General features: G+C 40.9%; 2 protein-coding genes across 2 annotated transcripts in view; one reads left to right on the forward strand and one right to left on the reverse strand.

The window, feature by feature from the left end:
- AGK (acylglycerol kinase) overlaps window positions 1-2,715 on the forward strand; it is a 42,366-nt gene extending 39,651 nt beyond the window's left edge. The window contains exon 15 of the mRNA XM_070946909.1: window positions 1,237-2,715. Coding sequence (XP_070803010.1) covers window positions 1,237-1,371 — 135 coding nt within the window. The 3' untranslated portion in view covers window positions 1,372-2,715. The remainder of the gene's footprint in view (window positions 1-1,236) is intronic.
- Window positions 2,716-11,533: 8,818 nt separating this feature from the next.
- DENND11 (DENN domain containing 11) overlaps window positions 11,534-20,063 on the reverse strand; it is a 30,436-nt gene continuing 21,906 nt past the window's right edge. The window contains exons 4-9 of the mRNA XM_070947474.1: window positions 19,319-19,466; window positions 18,637-18,775; window positions 15,873-16,004; window positions 14,381-14,531; window positions 13,577-13,645; window positions 11,534-12,177 (exon numbers count right to left, since the gene is read on the reverse strand). Of these exons, the coding sequence (XP_070803575.1) occupies window positions 11,982-12,177; window positions 13,577-13,645; window positions 14,381-14,531; window positions 15,873-16,004; window positions 18,637-18,775; window positions 19,319-19,466 (835 nt within the window). The 3' untranslated portion in view covers window positions 11,534-11,981. The remainder of the gene's footprint in view (window positions 12,178-13,576; window positions 13,646-14,380; window positions 14,532-15,872; window positions 16,005-18,636; window positions 18,776-19,318; window positions 19,467-20,063) is intronic.

Genomic DNA, 20,063 nt, shown 5'->3' on the forward strand with positions numbered 1-20,063 from the left:
ATGTCTTTGTGGACTGATTGACCAGCTTTCATATCCTTGCTATTGGTTAACTACATTTTTATGTATGTACAAATGTGTATAATACAATGCCAGACTCTACCTCCAATTTGATCCTTTTACCTGTCAGAATATCCATGAACTGGAATAGGGCATCGTAACAAGGTCAGCCAATGAATAAGCAAAGCAAGTAAGTCAGAAACAGAAATGTAAGCAAGGAGTCTGGGCGTGGCTTAGCTGTGCTGAGCTCTGAGTCTGCTGTTGGAACTGAAACTGAAAACTGTTCTCTTTTCTGCCTGTTTTTTTTTATCTTTCCTCTCTATCACTTTGGAAGAACCACTCTTGGTATTGTATATATGTCTCATGTGTTATATTGTATATAAAGAGAAATTAATGAATCCTGCTGAATCAGTTACCTGTGTGTGCTTTCTGGATTTGATTTTTGCAACAAACTCTCACATTACCATGATCTCTATATATGCAAGACGGTAAGGTTAGTTTTGAAGGATCTCTAAGCAGACAATTGTATTAGCAAGAGTTTTCCATTAGGCTATATGTAGGCACAAAGATTTATACTCAGATATAACAATAGCAACAGCACTTAGACTTGTATACTGTTTCATAGTGCTTTACAGCCCTCTCTAAGCAGTTTACAGAATCAGCCTATTGTCCCCAACAATCTGGATCCTCGTTTTACCAACCTCGGAAGGATGGAAGGCTGAGTCAAACTCGAGCCAGTTAAGGATCAAACTGTTGGCAGTCGGCCGAGTTAGCCTGCAGTATTGCATTCTAACCACTGTGCCACTATACCACAGATATATTGGGCAATTATCATCCTTGCATAAAATAATTTGTTTTGTCTCACTGGCTGGGTGCCGTATCACACAAAGTCCTAATGAAAAGTATTTGGGTTTTGGCATAGAATGCCATGTAAACCCAACCAAATTTTGGCTTACTCAACACACCGGGATTAAGAAAAAAGTAGTGTACAGTGAAACACAGACCCAGATACCCATTGGCTAACAAAATGTTAGCCAACAAAATGTTTAGATCCGTGGCAATACAACCGAGCTGTAATTGGGGACATTACCACATTTGGGACATGAATGTCGGATCTTCACTGCCTGTCCTGGTGCTGCAGAATTCTAAAGAGAACCACTGTCAAGATGTAGCTCAAGGCAGTATGTCTGCTTTGTTGTCCTGTTGTGTGAAAATCTCTTGATCTTTTCGTGTCTGCAGGATACAGAAGGCTCTTTAGCTATAGACAATGAAGAGCATGAAGCAATGACAGTGGAGGTGAAGCTGTTGCCCAGGAAACTCCATTTCTTCTGCGATGCCAGGAAAAAAGAAGAAATGCTCCAAGGTATATCATAATCAAAGCAACTGGTTCAAGGTGTATTGCAATCAAAGGGTTCAACAAACTGTTCAACGAACTGCATCTGAAGACTGCATATCTTTCCTTCAGTTATGATGAAAGCCTTCCTTTTTCAAACTTATGCAAGTCAGAAATTGAGGAAGAACGAAGATGGAAACATTTTGTTTTTTCTTTTCGTCCGGTTCCAATTATTTCACAAAAACAACGACTTCCCAAATATCTCTGTGGCAAGTGTTTTCTAGTTTTAAACACTTTTGGTATAAACTTCCATTTGTACACCTGGTACATCTGTACTTCAGACCATTGAACATGCTCCTGCTTTCCCTCATGTTGCTTCTTTTCCCATTTCAATACTTGAGGTATAGGCAGCCCTATAAGCAGTGTTATGCTTATGTTTAGAAAAGTGATTAAAAATTAAGAGCTGTCTCAGAGAAAAGTATCTAAAATAGAATCACTAATAACCGATCAGTGAACCATTAGATCAGATTCCCGCAGCTTGACTGGCAGCCTATCTCTGGTATTAAGCACATATTATCCTACTCTTATTCTACAAGAGGAAGGATGTGAAAAAGATCAAATCTGGAACTTCTTGCATGCAAAAGACCCATAATCTCTACTTCCATCAAGCTGATTTCTGACACCTAATATTAGACGAAGAACAGGGTTTTTTGGCACACGAGCCACCTGAGTTTGGAGTAACAGTCTTCTGGAGTTTCGTTTGCAGAAAGAACAAAATGAAGCAATTTACTTCATGTTTTGGGTGTCTTTACAGGCCACACAGCTAGTTGTTTTTTTAAAAAAAAATACCTCAAGTCAGCCAGAGAGACTCAGTGCGTTAATAAAACTGGTAATTTTCCTATTGCCACTGGGTGGAGCTAGTTGAAGGAATTATCTTTATGTTTACCTGTTAGGGAAGTTTATTTTCTACTTTTAATGGTTTGTTTTGAGATGTTAGGTTGTAACAATGCTGTCACCCATCTGTTCTGTGTCTTTTATGCTTTCTTTTATAGACAGATTGCCAAATACAAAATAACACACAGCATGTGTGCATTATAGTTACTTTGCTATTCAGTCTTCAAGTTACCAAATACTAAACATGTTGCATTATTCATCTGCAGAGCTTTAAAGACAGGGCCAAATATATATATTTAAAAAGTGTACTGTACATGAATGTTAAAAAGATATAAATTGATAGCTGGAAAAGTGTTTTTCTGCTTTGATGTCGTTCATGAGCTGGACTGAAGTAAACCCATTACTAAATATTGTCTCTGATTGAAAGCTGGCGTTGAAAAATACATGATTATTGCTTTGTTTGCTATTTTTTAATTAAATATAAAAACAACCGTCTTGTGCCTATTTTTTTTCCAGCTAAGACAATACATAATACTCAACATAGAATACCGCCCAACCTCGATTTGTAGATAACGATGTAAAAAGGTTGAAAGTGGGTAACTTTGACTTTTCATTGCTTCCAAGGGTACAACTCAAAAAGAAAATACAGGTTTTATTCTACAGTATTAAAACATTGCATGTTTGGACTGTATTGATGGACTATTCTAGGTTAATTTGTTTTGAGTTTGAGGTTCTTGCACAACTCTGGAAATCGGTGTGCTGTCCATAAAAATACCCTGTGAATATAACTGCTAATATCTATGGATACGACAATTATACTCTACTATCAGCAATTTAAAAAGATAAAGGTTCCCCTTGCACATATGTGCTAGTCATTCCCGACTCTAGGGGGCAGTGCTCATCTCCGTTTGAAAGCTGAAGAGCCAGCGCTGTCCAAAGATGTCTCCATGGTCATGTAGCTGGCATGACTAAACGCCAAAGGCTCACGGAACGCTGTTACCTCCCCACCAAAGATGGTCCCTATTTTTCTACTTGCATTTTTTATGTGCTTTTGAACGGTTAGGTTGGCAGAAGCTGGGACAAGTAACGGGAGCTCACCCTGTTACATGGCACTAGGGATTCGAACCGCTGAACTGCCGACCATTTATTTATTTATTTATTTATTTATTTATTTATTTATTTATTTATTTATTTATTTATTTATTTATTTATTTATTTATTTATTTATTTATTTATTTATTTATTTATTTATTTATTTCAATTTGTATACCGCCCTTCTCCTAGTGGACTCAGGGCGGTGAACAGCCAGAACTAAAACACATGCAGATACAAAATTTAAAATTGTTAAAAGAATTATATAACTGGCCCAATTTAAAACAATTCAATTTAAAACCCCATGACAATTTAAAACTAAAAAACTAAAAAAGGGGAGGGGGTTCACGCCAGCCCTGCTTGATGGAAAAGAAAAGTTTTCAGGGCACGGCGAAAGACCCGGAAATCCGATATCCTTCGTATCTCTGGGGGCAAATCGTTCCCGAGGGCAGGAGCTGCCACAGAGAAGGCCCTCCCCCTGGGGGTCGCCAGCCGACATTGCCTGGCTGATGGCACCCTGAGGAGTCCCTCTCTGTGGGCGCGTACTGGTCGGTGGGAGGCTATCGGTGGCAGAAGGTGGTCCTGCAAATACCCAGGTCCTATGCCATGGAGCGCTTTAAAGGTGGTAACCAACACCTTGAAGCGCACCCGGAAGACAACTGGAAGCCAATGCAGCTCACGCAGGAGAGGTGTCACATGGAAGCGCCCCCTCGCTCCCATAATCCCCCGCGCGGCCGCATTCTGCACCAGTTAGAGCCTCCGGGTGCTCCTCAAGGGGAGCCCCATGTAGAGAGCATTGCAGTAGTCCAGGCGGGAAATGACGAGTGCCTTGATTGATAAGCTTAGCCACTGAACTACCGTGTCCCTAAAACACAAGGGGCAAAGAAGGAGAGCAAATATTGAGTTATGAATTTTTACATGACCCATCAAGCTGTTTTAAATAATCAGCCAGCACAAATGATACCTGTGTTAAAAGTGAGTTTTAATACAGTAAAAAAAGAACATTATATATGTACACAAGTCCTTTTGGGGTTCTACATTAGCAATGAAATCCACAAAGGTAAGTGCTTTCTCCCTTATTGAAAGAAGCCACTGGTATAGTTTAAAGAAAAGTGCTTAGTCACAAGTTAATGAAGAGATCCTAGCTGCCCATCAAGTCATATTCACTCATAACATGTTTTCAAAACAAAGTTTATACACTAGAGTTAATTGAAAACAGGTGGGGAATATTACAGTTATTATGCAACAAGTTATATATGTTCTCTCATAGAAGCATGAAGGGATCCATTCACCAATATTCCAAAGGTTATTTTTCTTTTTTAAGGAAAAAAATTAGGATAGTGCCTAAACCAAATCTTAATTTATACAGCTAATGGTGGAGATGTATTGGAATTTTCTTAGCCTAATGATGGCATGATGAAAACGACAGCCAGAGATATGTCATTGCTCTTTTGTTGTTTAAGCCTTGCAGAGACTTAAGGCACCCACTTAATTCCTTAAACCACCCCCAATAACAAGGGGGGGGGAAGGTTAGCATTTTTAAGAGGTGTACCAGAAAGGTCTGCAAGGTTAAGGCACCCATTTCCCCACCCCCTAAAAACTACCCAATCACTACGTCAACAAAAAAAGCACCCAAATTAGGACCTTTAGGTCCTCCAAGTTGTTAGCAAAATAATGTTGGAAGATCCCACCAGCATTTCTTCGAGCATCTTAAGTCTACTAGGGAAAGGGCCGGCAACTTTATTTTCAACTAACAGTATCTTCTGATTAGTGCAGGAATTCACTCAGTTAGCAATTAGCAGAATTGCTAATTGTAGAAGTTTTATTTCTACTGTGCTAGTTCCACTTTTCAGACAGAAGCAGCAAACTTCTTTTAAAAAGATAGGTAGAAGCCACTGCAACCGTATCATATTAAATAGTTTCCTAAGTAATCCATAATTCTCTGGTTGTACCGGATTTCCTTTGTCATTTAGATCAAGGAGGCAGACATACAGTATTCAAATTTCACTGTTTGTTCCACATAGCGAATATGACCTTATAAACAAATCCACTGATTATTTTTTCATAGCTAGCCATGAGTCACTCTAGTAACTTACAGCTTGGCTCGCCTTTGATTTCCATGGGTGAAATGAGCCAAGCTTTTACGTTCCCTGCAAGTCATATCAAGCAACGTAGGATGTTGTTTTAAGGATGAATCAATAAATTCACTTGCTAATCTACCTCTGTGTGTAAACTGTCCAGTGCTAAGAAATACACTTATAATAATACACATATGCATTATGTAAAATGGGTACTTGAGAGTGATTATGACCCAAATGTTTGTTTTTCAAAATGGCTCAGTACCAAAATGTCCTAGAATTATTAAATGCTATTAAATGAAAGGCTGCAAAAATGAAGAACTTGATATCATAGGCAAGAGAGTGCATTTTGTACATTCTGTATTAAATAGTAATTTCTACCTAAGCTATCTAATCAGTATTTAAGCCAAAATGCACCTTTAATTCTGTACATTAGAGGAAACATCAGCTATTCATTAGCTGTATCTGTATATAAACATCAAATTCATTCTCTAAGGGCCTATGCTTACGTAGGCTAAACAGAACTATGCTTATATAGGCAAATCAGTGTAGAATAGGAAGCATCAAGTTGGTGTGGCAGAATTCCAGTGTTTGCAAAAAAGACACAAACATTAAATCAGAGGGAAAGACCCCTCCCCATTGCGCAGCCCAATGTACAATGGGCGCAAAACAGTGAAAAGAAGGCTTCGTCTGACCCCATCCCCCAAGCTTTGCCCAAGGAAGGCTTTTCAAGTTAAAAGGAATTTGAACCACATTAATCATTGCTAGGCAACCTGCTCTTATGAATTCTTTTCAATTGTTGTATTTAAGATGAAAGCTGCGTTTCAAAGCTGTATTTGATTAGATGGAGGCCGATCTAGTTCAGTCTACAGTGAATTCATTATGCCATGATATAATGCTGGAGGTGCAACCTGACCAAGTTTTCCTAAACGTGGGCACAGGAACAAATATTAAGATCATAAAATTGAAGAAACTGAATCGACGCAGTTGGTTTGTGTAAATAGGATCTGGCAAAAATAATTCCAACGTTTCCTGTGGATGCCACGAAAACGCTGTTCCTGAACTCACAAGGAAGGCAGGTAAAAGCGAGGACAGGCACAACTTTACACATCCAAGATCAGACTGTTCCTTCTTTCAAAACCAAGAGAGTTTATTTCCACAGTGTAATTCAAAAACTCGTATGCAAATATTGTACTGCTCCAACCAGGACTAATACTGTACTAACCATGGCTGAAAAATTCTATAAAGGCAGTGGTAGGATTCAGCCGATTTGGGCGAATCAGTAGTTAAATTGCTGGCTGGCCATGCCCCTTCCAGCCCCGCCCCTTCCAGGAGTCCCATGTGCCCCATTTTGGCTCCCAAGAGGCTTCAGGGAGGCCTACTAGGCCCAAAACGGGGCACGGGGGGCATGTCCCCTCCTGCGGCCCGTTTTTGCTCCCAGGAGGGTATAGGAGGCTGAGTGCTGCCTATCACACCCCTTGGCCACGCCCACCAAGACACGCCTACAGAACCGGTAGTAAAAAAATTTGAATCCCACCACTGTATAAAGGGTATCTTTAACTAGTTTCCCTGCTTGCAATAGCCTTTAGGGAAAGGCCTTGGCACAGGATTTGCAACCTTTAAGACGTGAGCCACAACCCAAGCCCCTCATCTGATCAAAATCATCATTTATTTGACTTTTTGTTAGCTTCTAGGTTTTTTTTTTTGTTTTTTTTTTTAAAAAGAATTGAATGGAAACGGGACCTCGGGGAGATCACCTTTTTTCATTTCTATCTTGAACCACCCCCACCCCCCAAAAGACCCAGCTTGAAACATGGTGACAAAATTCAGACCAAAAATTCAGTAGCAAAATTTCTGACTAGGTTTTCTTTTTTTTAAGTTTCAGTAAAGAAATCAATTGTTTCACTGAAAATTGGCTATTCTACTATTGGACATTTATAAACTGTCTTGGAGAGAAAGGAGACAACATGCATCCATAAGTCACTCGACTCTACCTAAAGATCTATAGCAGGGGTGTCAAACTCAAGGCCCAGGGGCCGGATCCATCCCGCGGGGTACTTAGATCTGGCCCATGGGGCCACTCTGTAAACAGCAAAGGACTTCAGCGAGGTGCTTCTGCCCAGCAAAAACAGGCTCCCAAGCTCCGTTTTTGCTGGCAGAGGGTTGCAGGAGTCCGTCACAGCTGAAAACGGAGCTTGGGACCCTGTTTTCACTGACAAAGCGCTTGGGCCACTACAGACGCCCCCATGAGTTGAGCTGGCCACGCCCACCCTGACCACGCCCCCCCCCAGGTCAAACACAACCCTGATGCGGCCCTCAATGAAATCGAGTTTGACACCCCTGCTCTAGAGTATTTAGAAGTGATTTTGAGACCTCCAATATCATGAGCAGCATGTCAATGCAGTTTTAAAAGTCAAGGCACAAGAACCTTGAAAGAAGTCTCAGCAGCAGGTAGAACTCCTGCATGCTTGCTTCTCTGTTTCCTCAGAAAAGGGTAGCTAAATCATGCCAACTAAATCAGGCAATAACTACTGTGCCTTCTACTTAATATGGAAATAATTTTGTTGCATCAGAAATCTCTGTATCCAAAATGCCCCTGTATATCCTATACGGTGGCCAGTTAGGCTGTCAGAAAGCAAAGGAGAAAGGAATTACAGAGAAAGTAGGTATTTCCATTAAGGGCCCTATGCCCTTAATTAGTCATTTTTTTCTATTTAATTAGCCATATTCACCTGCAGTCCTTTGGGTGTGCAAAACCCAATGTGCTGTTTGATAAGCAGATACCAGGTTAAGAAAAGTCGTACATTTCCTCTATTTATTTTAATGAGCCCCACTCTTTTGCCACAAGTTCAAAGGTTTTTCTGCTTTTCTTCCTTTGCGCCTTCATAGGGAAGAAGTAGTAGAAGAATGAAATGCTGTCTCTTTAAGCAGGGAAAATGATCAAATATTTATATCCCTTGGAACAGGAACCTGCTTGTGCTTTCAAAGCAAGGAAATAAAACATACCCTGTAGGATGAGAATGTTCTTCTGTGTCCCATTTAACAGCTGGACAAATAGATGATAAAGGTGCCCAGTAAGTAAGATGTAGCATATGACAGATGGTTATGACAATCACACCCAATTCTGTTCCTACATCTTGCCAACATTTTTTTTTTGCTAAGCCCAGCTGCTCTATCTTTACTAGCATAACCCATTTCATTCAATGTTTAAATAGTGAAGCTTTTCCTATAGCATGCCCATCAAGTTTTCCTCTGAATTTCTATCCATCAGGCTAATATCAACAGAGCTAGAGAGCCAGTTTCAATTGCTCTGATGTGTTCCATATCTATTCATTGCATGTGTTGATGGACAACACACTTGTCTTAAAGGTAAAAGGTAAAGGTTCCCCTTGCACATATGTGCTAGTTGTTCCCAACTCTAGGGGGTGGTGCTCATCTCAGTTTCAAAGCCGAAGAGCCAGCGCTGTCCGAAGACGTCTCCGTGGTCATGTGGCCGGCATGACTAAATGCCAAAGGCGCACAATGCTGTTACCTTCCCACCAAAGGTGGTCCCTATTTTTCTACTTGCATTTTTTACGTGCTTTCGAACTGCTAGGTTGGCAGAAGCTGGGATAAGTAACGGGAGCTCACCCCGTTATGCAGCACCAGGGATTTGAACCGCTGAACTGCCGACCTTTCGATCGACAAGCTCAGCGTCTTAGCCACTGAGCCACCGCGCCCCTACACACTGTCTTAGGGTGTAATAAAGAAGCACTGCTTCGGCACAGTTTCACGGCTTCTGTTCTCTTTACCATGGGTAATCGACAGCGATATTTCTCAATCCTGGCATTTTATACATGTGTAGAAATTCTTCAGGCCAACAGACCCATTTCTGAAAATCCTGATTTACAGGATTCTCATTCTGAACCTCCCTATCTCCAAGCATTCATGTGGCATATACTCTGTGGCAGCTTAGCAAAACAAGAAGCAAAAATACCAGTTCAAAAGCTTGTTCATGTACAAACCCCATATACAACAACAAAGGATACCAAGAGGATCAATTTAACATCTAATTACCCAGAATCATTTGCTTAATTAAACAGCTTAGTGCCTTCCAATTCTTTCCTTTCATTCTATAAAATAAATTATTTAAATCCATATAGAGGAAGACCCACCCACTATAGACAAGACAAATATGAGGTAGGAAAAAGGGTTAAGATATCGGATGAAGATTTTCCTTCCATATTGGACCAAGGTGATGATGCCCTGTGGATTCTTTAGTTGAATCCACCCATCCAACCTATTCTTAATATTCTTGCTTTTTTAGTTCCAACTATCACTCTCTAAAATAGGTTAGAGCTATGCAGCAAAATATCAAAAGATGACTATTCGTTTTTTTTAAAAAAAAAAACAAGAAAGCAATTTGTTAAATAGAACAGCTTGCATAAATCATGAAGTAGCCAAAGACAACAGGAAACCAAAACATATATCTAATCCAGGGGTGTTAAACTCAAGGCCCAGGGGTCAGATCCAGCTCGTGGGGTGCTTAGATCTGGCCCATGGAGCCACCCTGGAAACAGTGAAGGACTGGCCCATGGTGGCTCTGCCAGTGAAAACAGAGCTCGAGAGGGCCACACACAGCCCGCCCGGGCTCCATTTTGGCTGCAACGGCCTCCTGCAGCTCTCTGCCAGTGAAAATGGAGCCTTGATGAGTGACGTCGAGCTGGCCATGCCCACCCTGGCCACGCCCCCGGCCACACACCCCTCTAACCAATTTAGGTTAACAAACACCCTCCCCCCCAAGGTCAAACATAATCCTGATATGGCCCTTAATGAAATTGAGTTTCACACCCCTGATCTAGTCAATCCAACTCTCCTTCCAAAGCAAAAAGGGACTCTACAATCAAATCTATTTAAAAGAGCAATAAAATTCAGTCTATGTAAGGGGGGGAGGGGAAATCAGATGCCACACTACAGTAATAGGTAACTGATTAAGTCTAACTGGAATTTAGTAAAGATGTCAGTGCTAACAACTAGACCAGCCACCAACTCTGATGTCCTTCACTTCCCTCAGTGATCTGGAAGGAGGCCTTGATGAGAGCACCACAGCTTCTGCTGTAGAAGGAAAATAATAAGAGTGCCATAACATTCCTAATAGACAACAGCTGAAATGACTAAGCAAGGGAGAACAGGTGGAGAACCTGAGGCCACCAGGTGAGTATTCTAGCCCAGGGGTCTCCAACCTTGGCAACTTTAAGATTTGTGGACTTCAACTCCCAGCAAAGCTGGCTGAGGAACTCTGGGAGTTGAAGTCCACAAATCTTAAAGTTGCCAAGGTTGGAGACCCCTGTTCTAGCCTATGATTAAAGCTGCAAAGAGCCCAAGAACCATTAGCTTAATTTTCAGCCAGAAGCTGAAGAAACAGATCAGGCTCTCAGAAATTTTATATGTACTCTTGATGATGGCTAATCCATGGTATCCATCATTAAGGGAGTAAGGCACTGGAGTAATCATCACTCCTCGCTATTTTTTCTAATCTTAGCATTACCCTATTATTACTCACAAATATAGGCTTGGGGCCCAATTAGAATCCTAAATACTCTGTAGTGTAACAGAACAAAATTCCAGTGTATCTAAACCACCACTATGCCAAAAAAATAATACATATCCAATTATACAACTGGTAGAGCAGGCTCATTGTAATTATAAGTATGAGAAACAAACAGTACAGGGTAAATCCACAGTCTCAAAATTCTTTAACTGCTTTGGGGGGTGGGTGGGGGGAGATATGAAGTTACTGTGCCTTGGCTGAGATAAGGCAAGATCTTTTTCTCAAAATATTCAATAAACAGTAACAAAGCTAGGATTTTAAAAAAAAAAAAGGGGGGGGGTCTTCCAATTGTTTTGTAAAGAAAAAGTGAGGTTTTTAAAAATATATATTACTTTTGATGTAATGGGAGAAAAAGCTGCCCCCTATCACTTATCTTCCATCTGCCAAGGCAAAAAAAAAAAAAATGCTAATTTAACTGAACCATCATATGGAGAGCAGATACATGTCTCTACATGCATAAAGTAAGGAAGCAGAATTATGTCACAAGAAAACAAACAAAAAAAAAGTTTTTAAGAGTTTTTGGATTTGGAAGGTCTATCACCTACAGCATGTCAGGAAGGCTCTAGCAGCGTGAAAAATTCACATTGGTCCCCAGAGAATAAAGTGCTTTTCACATCCACCCATCCAAATTCCCAGCCAATAGATACAATTTCTTCTCTCAAAATAACTCTGTGCTGGGTTGTTTAGAAGCAGGCGGGGTAGAAGATCATGAAGCAGACTATATTCCTTTTTAGAGAACTTACAGAAAGTGTGGTTAGCCAATCTATTGTGGGTAGGAAAGAATGGCATCTTCTTTGAGATCCATTTGAAAACAATTTCTTAACAGGATAAAAATAAATAACACTTCCTGCAGAGAAGCTCCCCTTAAATACAAGGCAATACTTCACGATATGAATTGCGGCAAGTTCCACCAGTTCATCCTGTAGTCTTTTAACCGTTGTTGCCATCCACTCACGTGTGAATTCTGCTTCTCTCACCCTTCCAGCACCCACCATTTCTAAGTACAACAAGGATTATCAATGACCAGCATGACATCAATGCCATAAACTTCCAGGAGGTCCAGGAGGAAGCTACGGTCGCCTTGAGGATCCAAGCCCATTCCACGGGCATGGTCAGCTGTCAATGTCTTGTCCTGGCTGGCTGATATCTCCATCAATGTCTGAAATATCCGATTGTTCTGCTCCATGAAGAACCTTAGAGATAATGTGAAATGGAGACATATGAAGATGTGTAAAGCCTAAAGACATTCTGCTCTCCAAGCCTATGACTATTATTCATCTTCTGTTACCCCAAAATTTGGGAAAATTCAATTGGCAATCACTTAAAACTGAGGACAAGCCACCTGTCCTGTATAGGAAATAGCCTCCTGAGAATATACTGCTCAACAGGTTTCTACAAAAACCTGTTGAGCAGTGAAGTACCTTCACTAAAGTCCCATACCCCATTACAAGGGGCTTCTTCAGGAATTCTCATTCAAATAGTAGACACTCTATCTGAATCCATTATTATCTAGGTAGATCTTTCTCTGCTTGTCTGTAGGATTTTTGATGATATCCTTCATTTATTTTTTCCATATACAGCTTCCCACTATCTCAAAGGTAGGGTTACCTACTGGTCATGGCCAGCATAATATACACTCAGACTTGTTCTTTTGTTCTACATTCTTTGTCCCAATTCACCCTTTAAAATGATTCTTTACAACCTTAGCGTGTTGCAACACAAAGCACTAGCTTCTAGCATCATATGCATTTGCAGAAATGTGCCCTAAATAAGTCGCAATTACTGGAAAGAGCACCCTAAGAATTTAATGCGCCAAATAAGTGTTACTCAATATGGCAGCCATTTTGGGAATGGACCCACCACAAAGTCTCAAAATTCAAACTACTCTTAATCTAGTATTGCCGTTTGCCATTCAGATTAATATTATCATGCCACTACCTTTCCAGGTTAGTGAACTACAATGCCAACCTAACTTTTAACCATGTAGCCTTTGACTAGCTAACAAACACTCTCAAGAGTTTTTTCTTGCCAATGTTCTTGATATTTATTTCCTTGCAGATGCTGAATTTGAAAGTATAACATTTCAAACTCAAGGTGTATTTTTACTGCTTAAATTTAGTTTCAATTTTCATTGCCTCACCAATAGCATAAATCATAACCATTGCTACAACCTGCTTACAGAATTTGGAATATAACGTTGAGGACTCCGACTTTAAGCTGACCATCAGAGTAATAGATCTGACTCTGGCGTCTCACTCTGACATGCTCCTATGCTTCTGTGAATATGTGGCCCCATGAAATATGGATTCCCTAATGGCTACTGAGACTTGCAAAAGTCCATGAAAAAACTACGTTTTTCAGTGGTGGCTGCCACAGATTGGGTATGTATGTATGGGGGAACCTCAACCTATCACCACATCACTGAAGAGCCTACTGCAATCAGATAGGAGGAGACTTACAGAGGATGAGAAAAGGAGATCAAAGGAAATAAGCTCCCAAAAATCACAAGAATGGCTTGGAAATATCTCAAACAAACGTAGCTCATCGCTAATTTCAAGCAGTACACTGAAGAATCCCATCTGAACAACTTACAAGATGAAGAGGTCCTCTTCACAAGAACTACAGTCACCATCTACTTCCTGGGAGTACATCAGCATCTGTCTGAATGAGGGAAACATATATACTCATCACACTGACAGATCCACAATTGATGCCCTATAGCAGGGGTGTCAAACTCGATTTCAATGAAGGCTATATCAGGGTTGTGTTTGACCTCAGGGGGGAGAGGGGCGGCGTGGCCAGGGGGGGCATGCCAGCTCAATGTCACTCGTGTCAGGGGCGCCTGTGGTGGCTGTGATCTGCCAGCAAAAATGGGCTCCTGAGCTCCGTTTTTGGCTGTGATGGCTTCCTACAGCCCTCTGGCAGAGAAAATGGAGCTCGGGAGGGTTGCGGAAGGTCCTCCCAAGCTCCATTTTTGCTGGCAGAGGCACCGCAGGCCAGTCCTTTGCTGTTTCCAGGGAGATCCTGTGGGCCAGATCTAAGCACCCTGCAGGCCGGATCCAGTCCCCAGGCCTTGAGTTTGACACCCCTGCCCTATAGCAATGCAAACAAAATATCCAAAACCAGACCCAATATTTCCTGGACATGCAACATCATTACAAAACCAAAGGAAAGCTACGTTTAGATTTGTCTTTTCTTCATTTATTTTGTAGCATTTTAAAAAAGAATTTTCATATTCAAATTTAATGAGTGAATCCTTCCCTGTGGTTCTGCAAAATAAACATGCTGGAAAGAAATGACCAAAAATCTGGAACAATTCAGAACTAAAGCAGAGGCTTTCATTCAAGCTCCCCATAAAAACGTGAAGAGGAATCCCTAACCAATTTCTGGTACTACCTCTGATCATTAAGTCTCTGATACTTCTCCTTGTCTGCACTGTTAATCTTCAGGAGTGGTTGCAGATGCTCAAGGTGTGTCTTTACATTCTGGTTATCTACATAGACATCATAGAGATCCTGCTTCTCTTCGAAGATTTTCTCTGTTGTGCCTGGTGGAAAAAAAACACAAGAGAATGGGTTGGATCCAGATTAAGTTAAATGCACTTGGGTTTTCCATCAAGCTCAATGAGATGTCAGGACTTAAATACAAAATCCATGGTGAGCATGGGATGAAGTTTCATTTATGTTTTTAGTCAGCTTCCATGGCTGTTGGAAGCAGATGGTGTGATGGCACCAACCGAGTGGCCAGGCTCAAATATTTTAATTACCAATACCAAATAATTAGTATTGAGGGCTAGGAGTTTTGGAAGTGAGGTCTAAATGGTCGGCTGGGGAATTCTGGGAGCTGAAATCCACAAGTCTTAAAGTTGTCAAACTGTTCTGCCCCAGCTACGGACCCCAAAAAACGCAGCACAAAGTCTGTACAAACCTTAGTTTACTAAATTAAATCAGTCTTTTTCAATTAAAGGCTGTTAACAGCCTACAAGAATCCAAAGAATAAATAATTGTAATCTTACTATGGTTGGCAGAAAGCCCAGAAGCAATTTGCAGGAAACTGATAAGAGAACTAAGATCAGGACGCGAAGAAGAGTGAATGAAATTGTTCCCTGCAAATTGCCTCAGTCGTCGTCCTTCCTTAAATAGGCTAAGGGAGTGGCCAATTAGCCCCAAGCCTTACTCTCGAGGAGTCCTCCTCCTTAGGAGCCACTCCTGCCTTTTGGCAGCTCTGCGCGCCTGTGCATCAAGAAGAGGCTCCTCCTATTCTTCCTCTTCACTTATGGGAGCTTCTGGAGGTTCTGAAGGCCCTGGCTGAATCCCTGCCTCTAGCACCACATCTTTTCCAGCCTCCCCATTGTCTGACTCGAATGCCAGCTGCACAGGCTGCTGGCACAGCACCACACCAGCCTCCTCACTGTCAGAATTAGCTATTAGCTGCATAGGCCGCTGACGGGCCACAAAGTTGGACATCCTTGCTGTAAGTTTTCAGAAGCTTAATACATATAGTTTGATTATTTTGACCAAAGAACTAGACAAAATCAAACCGTGAAAAAACAGGGTGTCCTTGGATCTGCAGAATTGGCTGAGGGCAGCCTAAATTGCTTGCTATAGCATGTGGAGGCTATGGTATACTAATTTTTAGATAGTTCTTGCGTGGAAGTGGTAGGTTTTTTTTCCAAATACAGAACTAGATTTGCTGTGAAGCATTAAGACATGCTGTCTCTTTATCTGCCAAAATGAAAGGGTGCGTTCCTCAAATATCTTTAATATTTAACCATGAGGAATGTATAAAAGTTTCATGTAAAACTGTTGGAAGTCCAACTTCTGCAACAGCCAAACTGACCCCAGGTAGGACAAATCCAATAAGGAAGTAAATCCGGAGCATTACTTACAGGCTACATATGATACTTCAGTCTCTAGCATTTCAATGTCGGCTACATTGACATAGAAAAACGGCTTAGACTCAGGGACGGTCCCTCCAATACCCGGCAAGGAGACATTGGCAAGGCAGCAACAGCAATAAACTATGGGCAAGAACAGAAGGAAACCAACAAGGCATAAGGTAGGCAATAGGACTTCCAGAACTTCTTTGAGAACTTGAGAAAAAACTTGTCACAGGAGGAACTGTCTCTACTCAGAGCAATCAAATGATATTTAGAAAATCAAAAACTGTTCATTGAGTTCCCTTGGAAAAAAACAGGGGAGTTTCAATATGAAAAATTCTAAAAGACATTTGTGAATAAAGACTCTAATTAACACTTTCTTTTTCCAGAATTGTATGTTGTTTGCTTTTCTACTTTTTCATGGAGGCCATCACCTCTCTGTTCAGAAGTAAGTACGTCAACTCAGTAAGATATAATTGACTCAATGTGTATGTAGCTGAAAAACAGACAATTTAATTTTCTCTACCTCACACCCACATATTCCTGCATGCCTTAGGAACTCAGGAGGCAGTGGTGTGAATTTGTCAATAATATAACTTGTTAAATTATCTATGAAGAATGTAATGAATTGTTATGCGCTGGACAGATTTGGGTTGCTGAAGTTCAAGTCCCCATTCAACCATAGAGCCTATTGGATAACTTTGGGATGTCTGCCTGCCTGCCCTATCTATCTATCTATCTATCTATCTATCTATCTATCTATCTATCTATCTATCTATCTATCTACCTATCTACCTATCTATCTATTATTTCTCTATCTCTCTATCTATCTATTATCTATCTCTATCTATCATCTATCTCTATCTATCTATCTATCATCTATCTCTATCTATCTATCTATCTATCTATCTATCTATCTATCTATCTCTATCTATCTATCTATCTATCTATCTATCTATCTATCTATCTATCTATCATCTATCTCTATCTATTTATCTATCTATCATCTATATCTATCATCTATCTATCTATCTATCATCTATCTCTATCTATCTATCTATCATCTATCTCTATCTATCTATCTATCTATCTATCTATCTATCTATCTATCTATCTATCATCTATATCTATCTATCTATCTATCTATCTATCTATCTATCTATCTATCATCTACCTACCTACCTACCTGTCCGTCCGTCCGTCCGTCCGTCCATCCATCCATCCATCCATCCACCCACCCACCCACCCACCCACCCACCCACCCACCCACCCACCCATCCATCCATCCATCCATCCATCATATATTTTTATTCTTCTTTTATGAATTTTTACAAATAACTCAGGATGGAGAACATCCAATACACCTTCCTGCTCCTATTTTTCCCATAACAACAACCCTGTAAGGTGAGTTGGGCTGAGAGAGTGAGTGACTGGTCCAAGGTCATCAAGCCATTTTCATGGCTAAGGCAGAACTAGGATTCACAGTCTCCCGCTTTCCAAACTGGCTCTCTCATTCCATTTCTCTGACTCCAACCCAACTTACAGTGTTTTTGTTGTAATGAAAAACATGTGGGAGGGGCTTCCTCTCTACCATTTTAAGAGCAAAGGTTTGCAATATAAATGCAATTTCATTAAAATTAAAAAATATAAAAATTGTTTAATATAAAATTTACACAATTAGCATGCTAAAAATACTATGCTAGGTAACAACTCTGTTCTTCACTTATAAGACATATGAGTTGATAGCTAATTTGGATATTACACAAAAGTTAAAGTGAAAACTTATATACGCTTCTATGAAAATCTGCATCTGAACATGTATGTAAAAGTTTGTGCTTTTGGGTGTGGAGTATTTGTCATTGTCAAATGATCTTTTCTTATATAGTCCTCAACTTATGTAAGACCTCAACTTACAACTGGTAACTTAGTAACCATTTTAAGTTCCAAAAGACCTACGTGAGTGACACTTATCACCCGGATTTGAAGTTCTAAAGGTCTCCTACACACCAACTGCAGTCATGTGATCGCCTTTTGGGATCACATGACAACCGGACTACATTTATAGCTGTTTGCAGCATCCCATGGTCACATTTTTTCAAAGGTTTTGCCAAAAATCAGCATTTACTTCCAATTTGGAGCAAAGTCAGCCCATAGAGCAAACCACTGGTTCATTTAACAACCATGGCGCATACTTTGGGACTTTACGCAAAAAAGATCACATGACCTGCTTTATAAGCCGAAGTGGCACAGTGGTTAGAGTACTGCAGGCTACTTCAGCTGACTGCTAGCTGCAGTTCGGCGGTTCAAATCTCACCAGGCTCAAGGTTGACTCAGCCTTCCATCCTTCCAAGGTGGGTAAAATGAGGACCCAGATTGTTGGGGGCAATATTCTGACTGTGTAAACCACTTAAAGAGGGCTGTAAAGCACTGTGAAGCGGTATATAAGTCTTAAGTGCTATTGCTAGTGCTAGTGCTATAACTATCATAACTCATGACCATTATGGGCAGGCTCCATTACCATCATACCTTAAGGCCATGAGTAGTAGGAAAGCATTTTATTAAACAACAATTAAAATGGCAAAGTATTACTACAATTTGCTCTGCATTACAGCAACTTCCTTAAAAAACGTTTCTCTCTCTCTCTCTCTCTCTCTCTCCCTTCCTCCCTCTTCCTCTTCTTAAATTTCTGTAATATGAAATGAGTGAAAGAATTGTGCTTCGTTCTGTTGCCTGATTTTGCAATGAAGACCACATATTCTCCCCTGCTTCCTACCTCTGTAGCAGACCACGCCGATGGGAGGCGGAGAAAATATCAAAATGCGTTTGCGAAGCAAGGCAAACTTCCACAGTGTCACGATCTGCTCTCCAAAGAACTTGATGAACTGAGACATACAGCCTGCGGGATGGGTGATCTGCAGCCAGAGGAAACAGCAAGGAACCGAGGTCAAAGCTAAAAGAAGAGAACTGTGGTGGGGAGCAAGTGGCCTACAGAAATGCCAGTTTGAACAAAAGCTCTGGGAAGAAAGGAGCTACCCAAACTTGGCATCATCTTTTCTTTTTCAGATAAATAGCGAAAAATTGGTCATTCTCTTTTCACTCCCAGCAAGGAATTGACTGCTGCGATGAGCAGACAACCCATAGTTTTATTTCATTAAATATTTATGCAGGCCGCCAAACGAGTCTGACTCGGTCGACTCCCGACCCAATAAAATGCAAGGAAACATCCACAGTTAAGTAAAACAAAAACAAATTTAACAGACGCATCCACAGCAAGTAGCACAAAAACAGCGTAATAAAAAATTCCATAACCGAAGGGGGAAAAATAACAGTAACAATCAAGTCAAAATATACTCCCCAAACCCCCTAGGACTTAGAATATCCCCCCCCCAATTATAACATCTACTGGTAATAATGAAACCAACACACACAGTTCAACAGTCCCAATTATTCCTCACCTTCATCTCTGGATACATATATTTGTGGATGGAAGGGAGCCAGTGGATGGGTTGCTGTGAAACAAGAGTGCCTGCTGGGAAGACTCCTTTCTTGTCATCGTAAAAGGCTTCCAAGTGAGAGTAATGTCCTGGCATTTCCAACTGGTGCCTGGAAGGAAAACAAATAAACAAGACAAGCCGCTGCGGAGTGGTTTCTCTATAGCAGGGGTCTCCAACCTTGGCAACTTTAAGACTTGTGGACTTCAACTCCCAGAGTTCCTCAGAAAGCTTGGCTGGCTGAGGAACTCTGGGAGTTGAAGTCCACAAATCTTAAAGTTGCCAAGGTTGGAGACCCCTGCTCTGTAGCCTCCTTTATCAGATGCAGAATTCTTTTCCTATTTATCTCCATAACAAGACTGACAGCAAAGTGGTCCAGATGAGACCTGGACCGAGCCCATTGTTTGGGAGGATGGGTCGGTTGGTTGGTTGGTTGGTTCATTGGTTGGTTAGTTGGTTGCCCAATTCAAGGGAAAAAGGCTGGGCTTCCCAGCAAATCCTCAAAAGGAATAGCAATAGCTATAGCATTTAGACTTATATACCGCTTCATAGTACTTTAAAACCCTCTCTTAGCGGTATACAGAGTCAGCATATTGGCCCCAACAATCTGCATCTTCATTTTATCAACCCTGGAAGGATGGAAGGCTGAAATCAACCTTGAGCAGGTCAGGATCGAACTGCTGGCAGTTAGAAGGATTAGCCTACAATA

Source organism: Pituophis catenifer, unplaced genomic scaffold (genome assembly GCF_029215685.1).
Source record: "Pituophis catenifer annectens isolate HBS135680 unplaced genomic scaffold, rPitCat1.0.hap2 SCAF_7, whole genome shotgun sequence".
NCBI lineage: Eukaryota > Metazoa > Chordata > Lepidosauria > Squamata > Colubridae > Pituophis > Pituophis catenifer.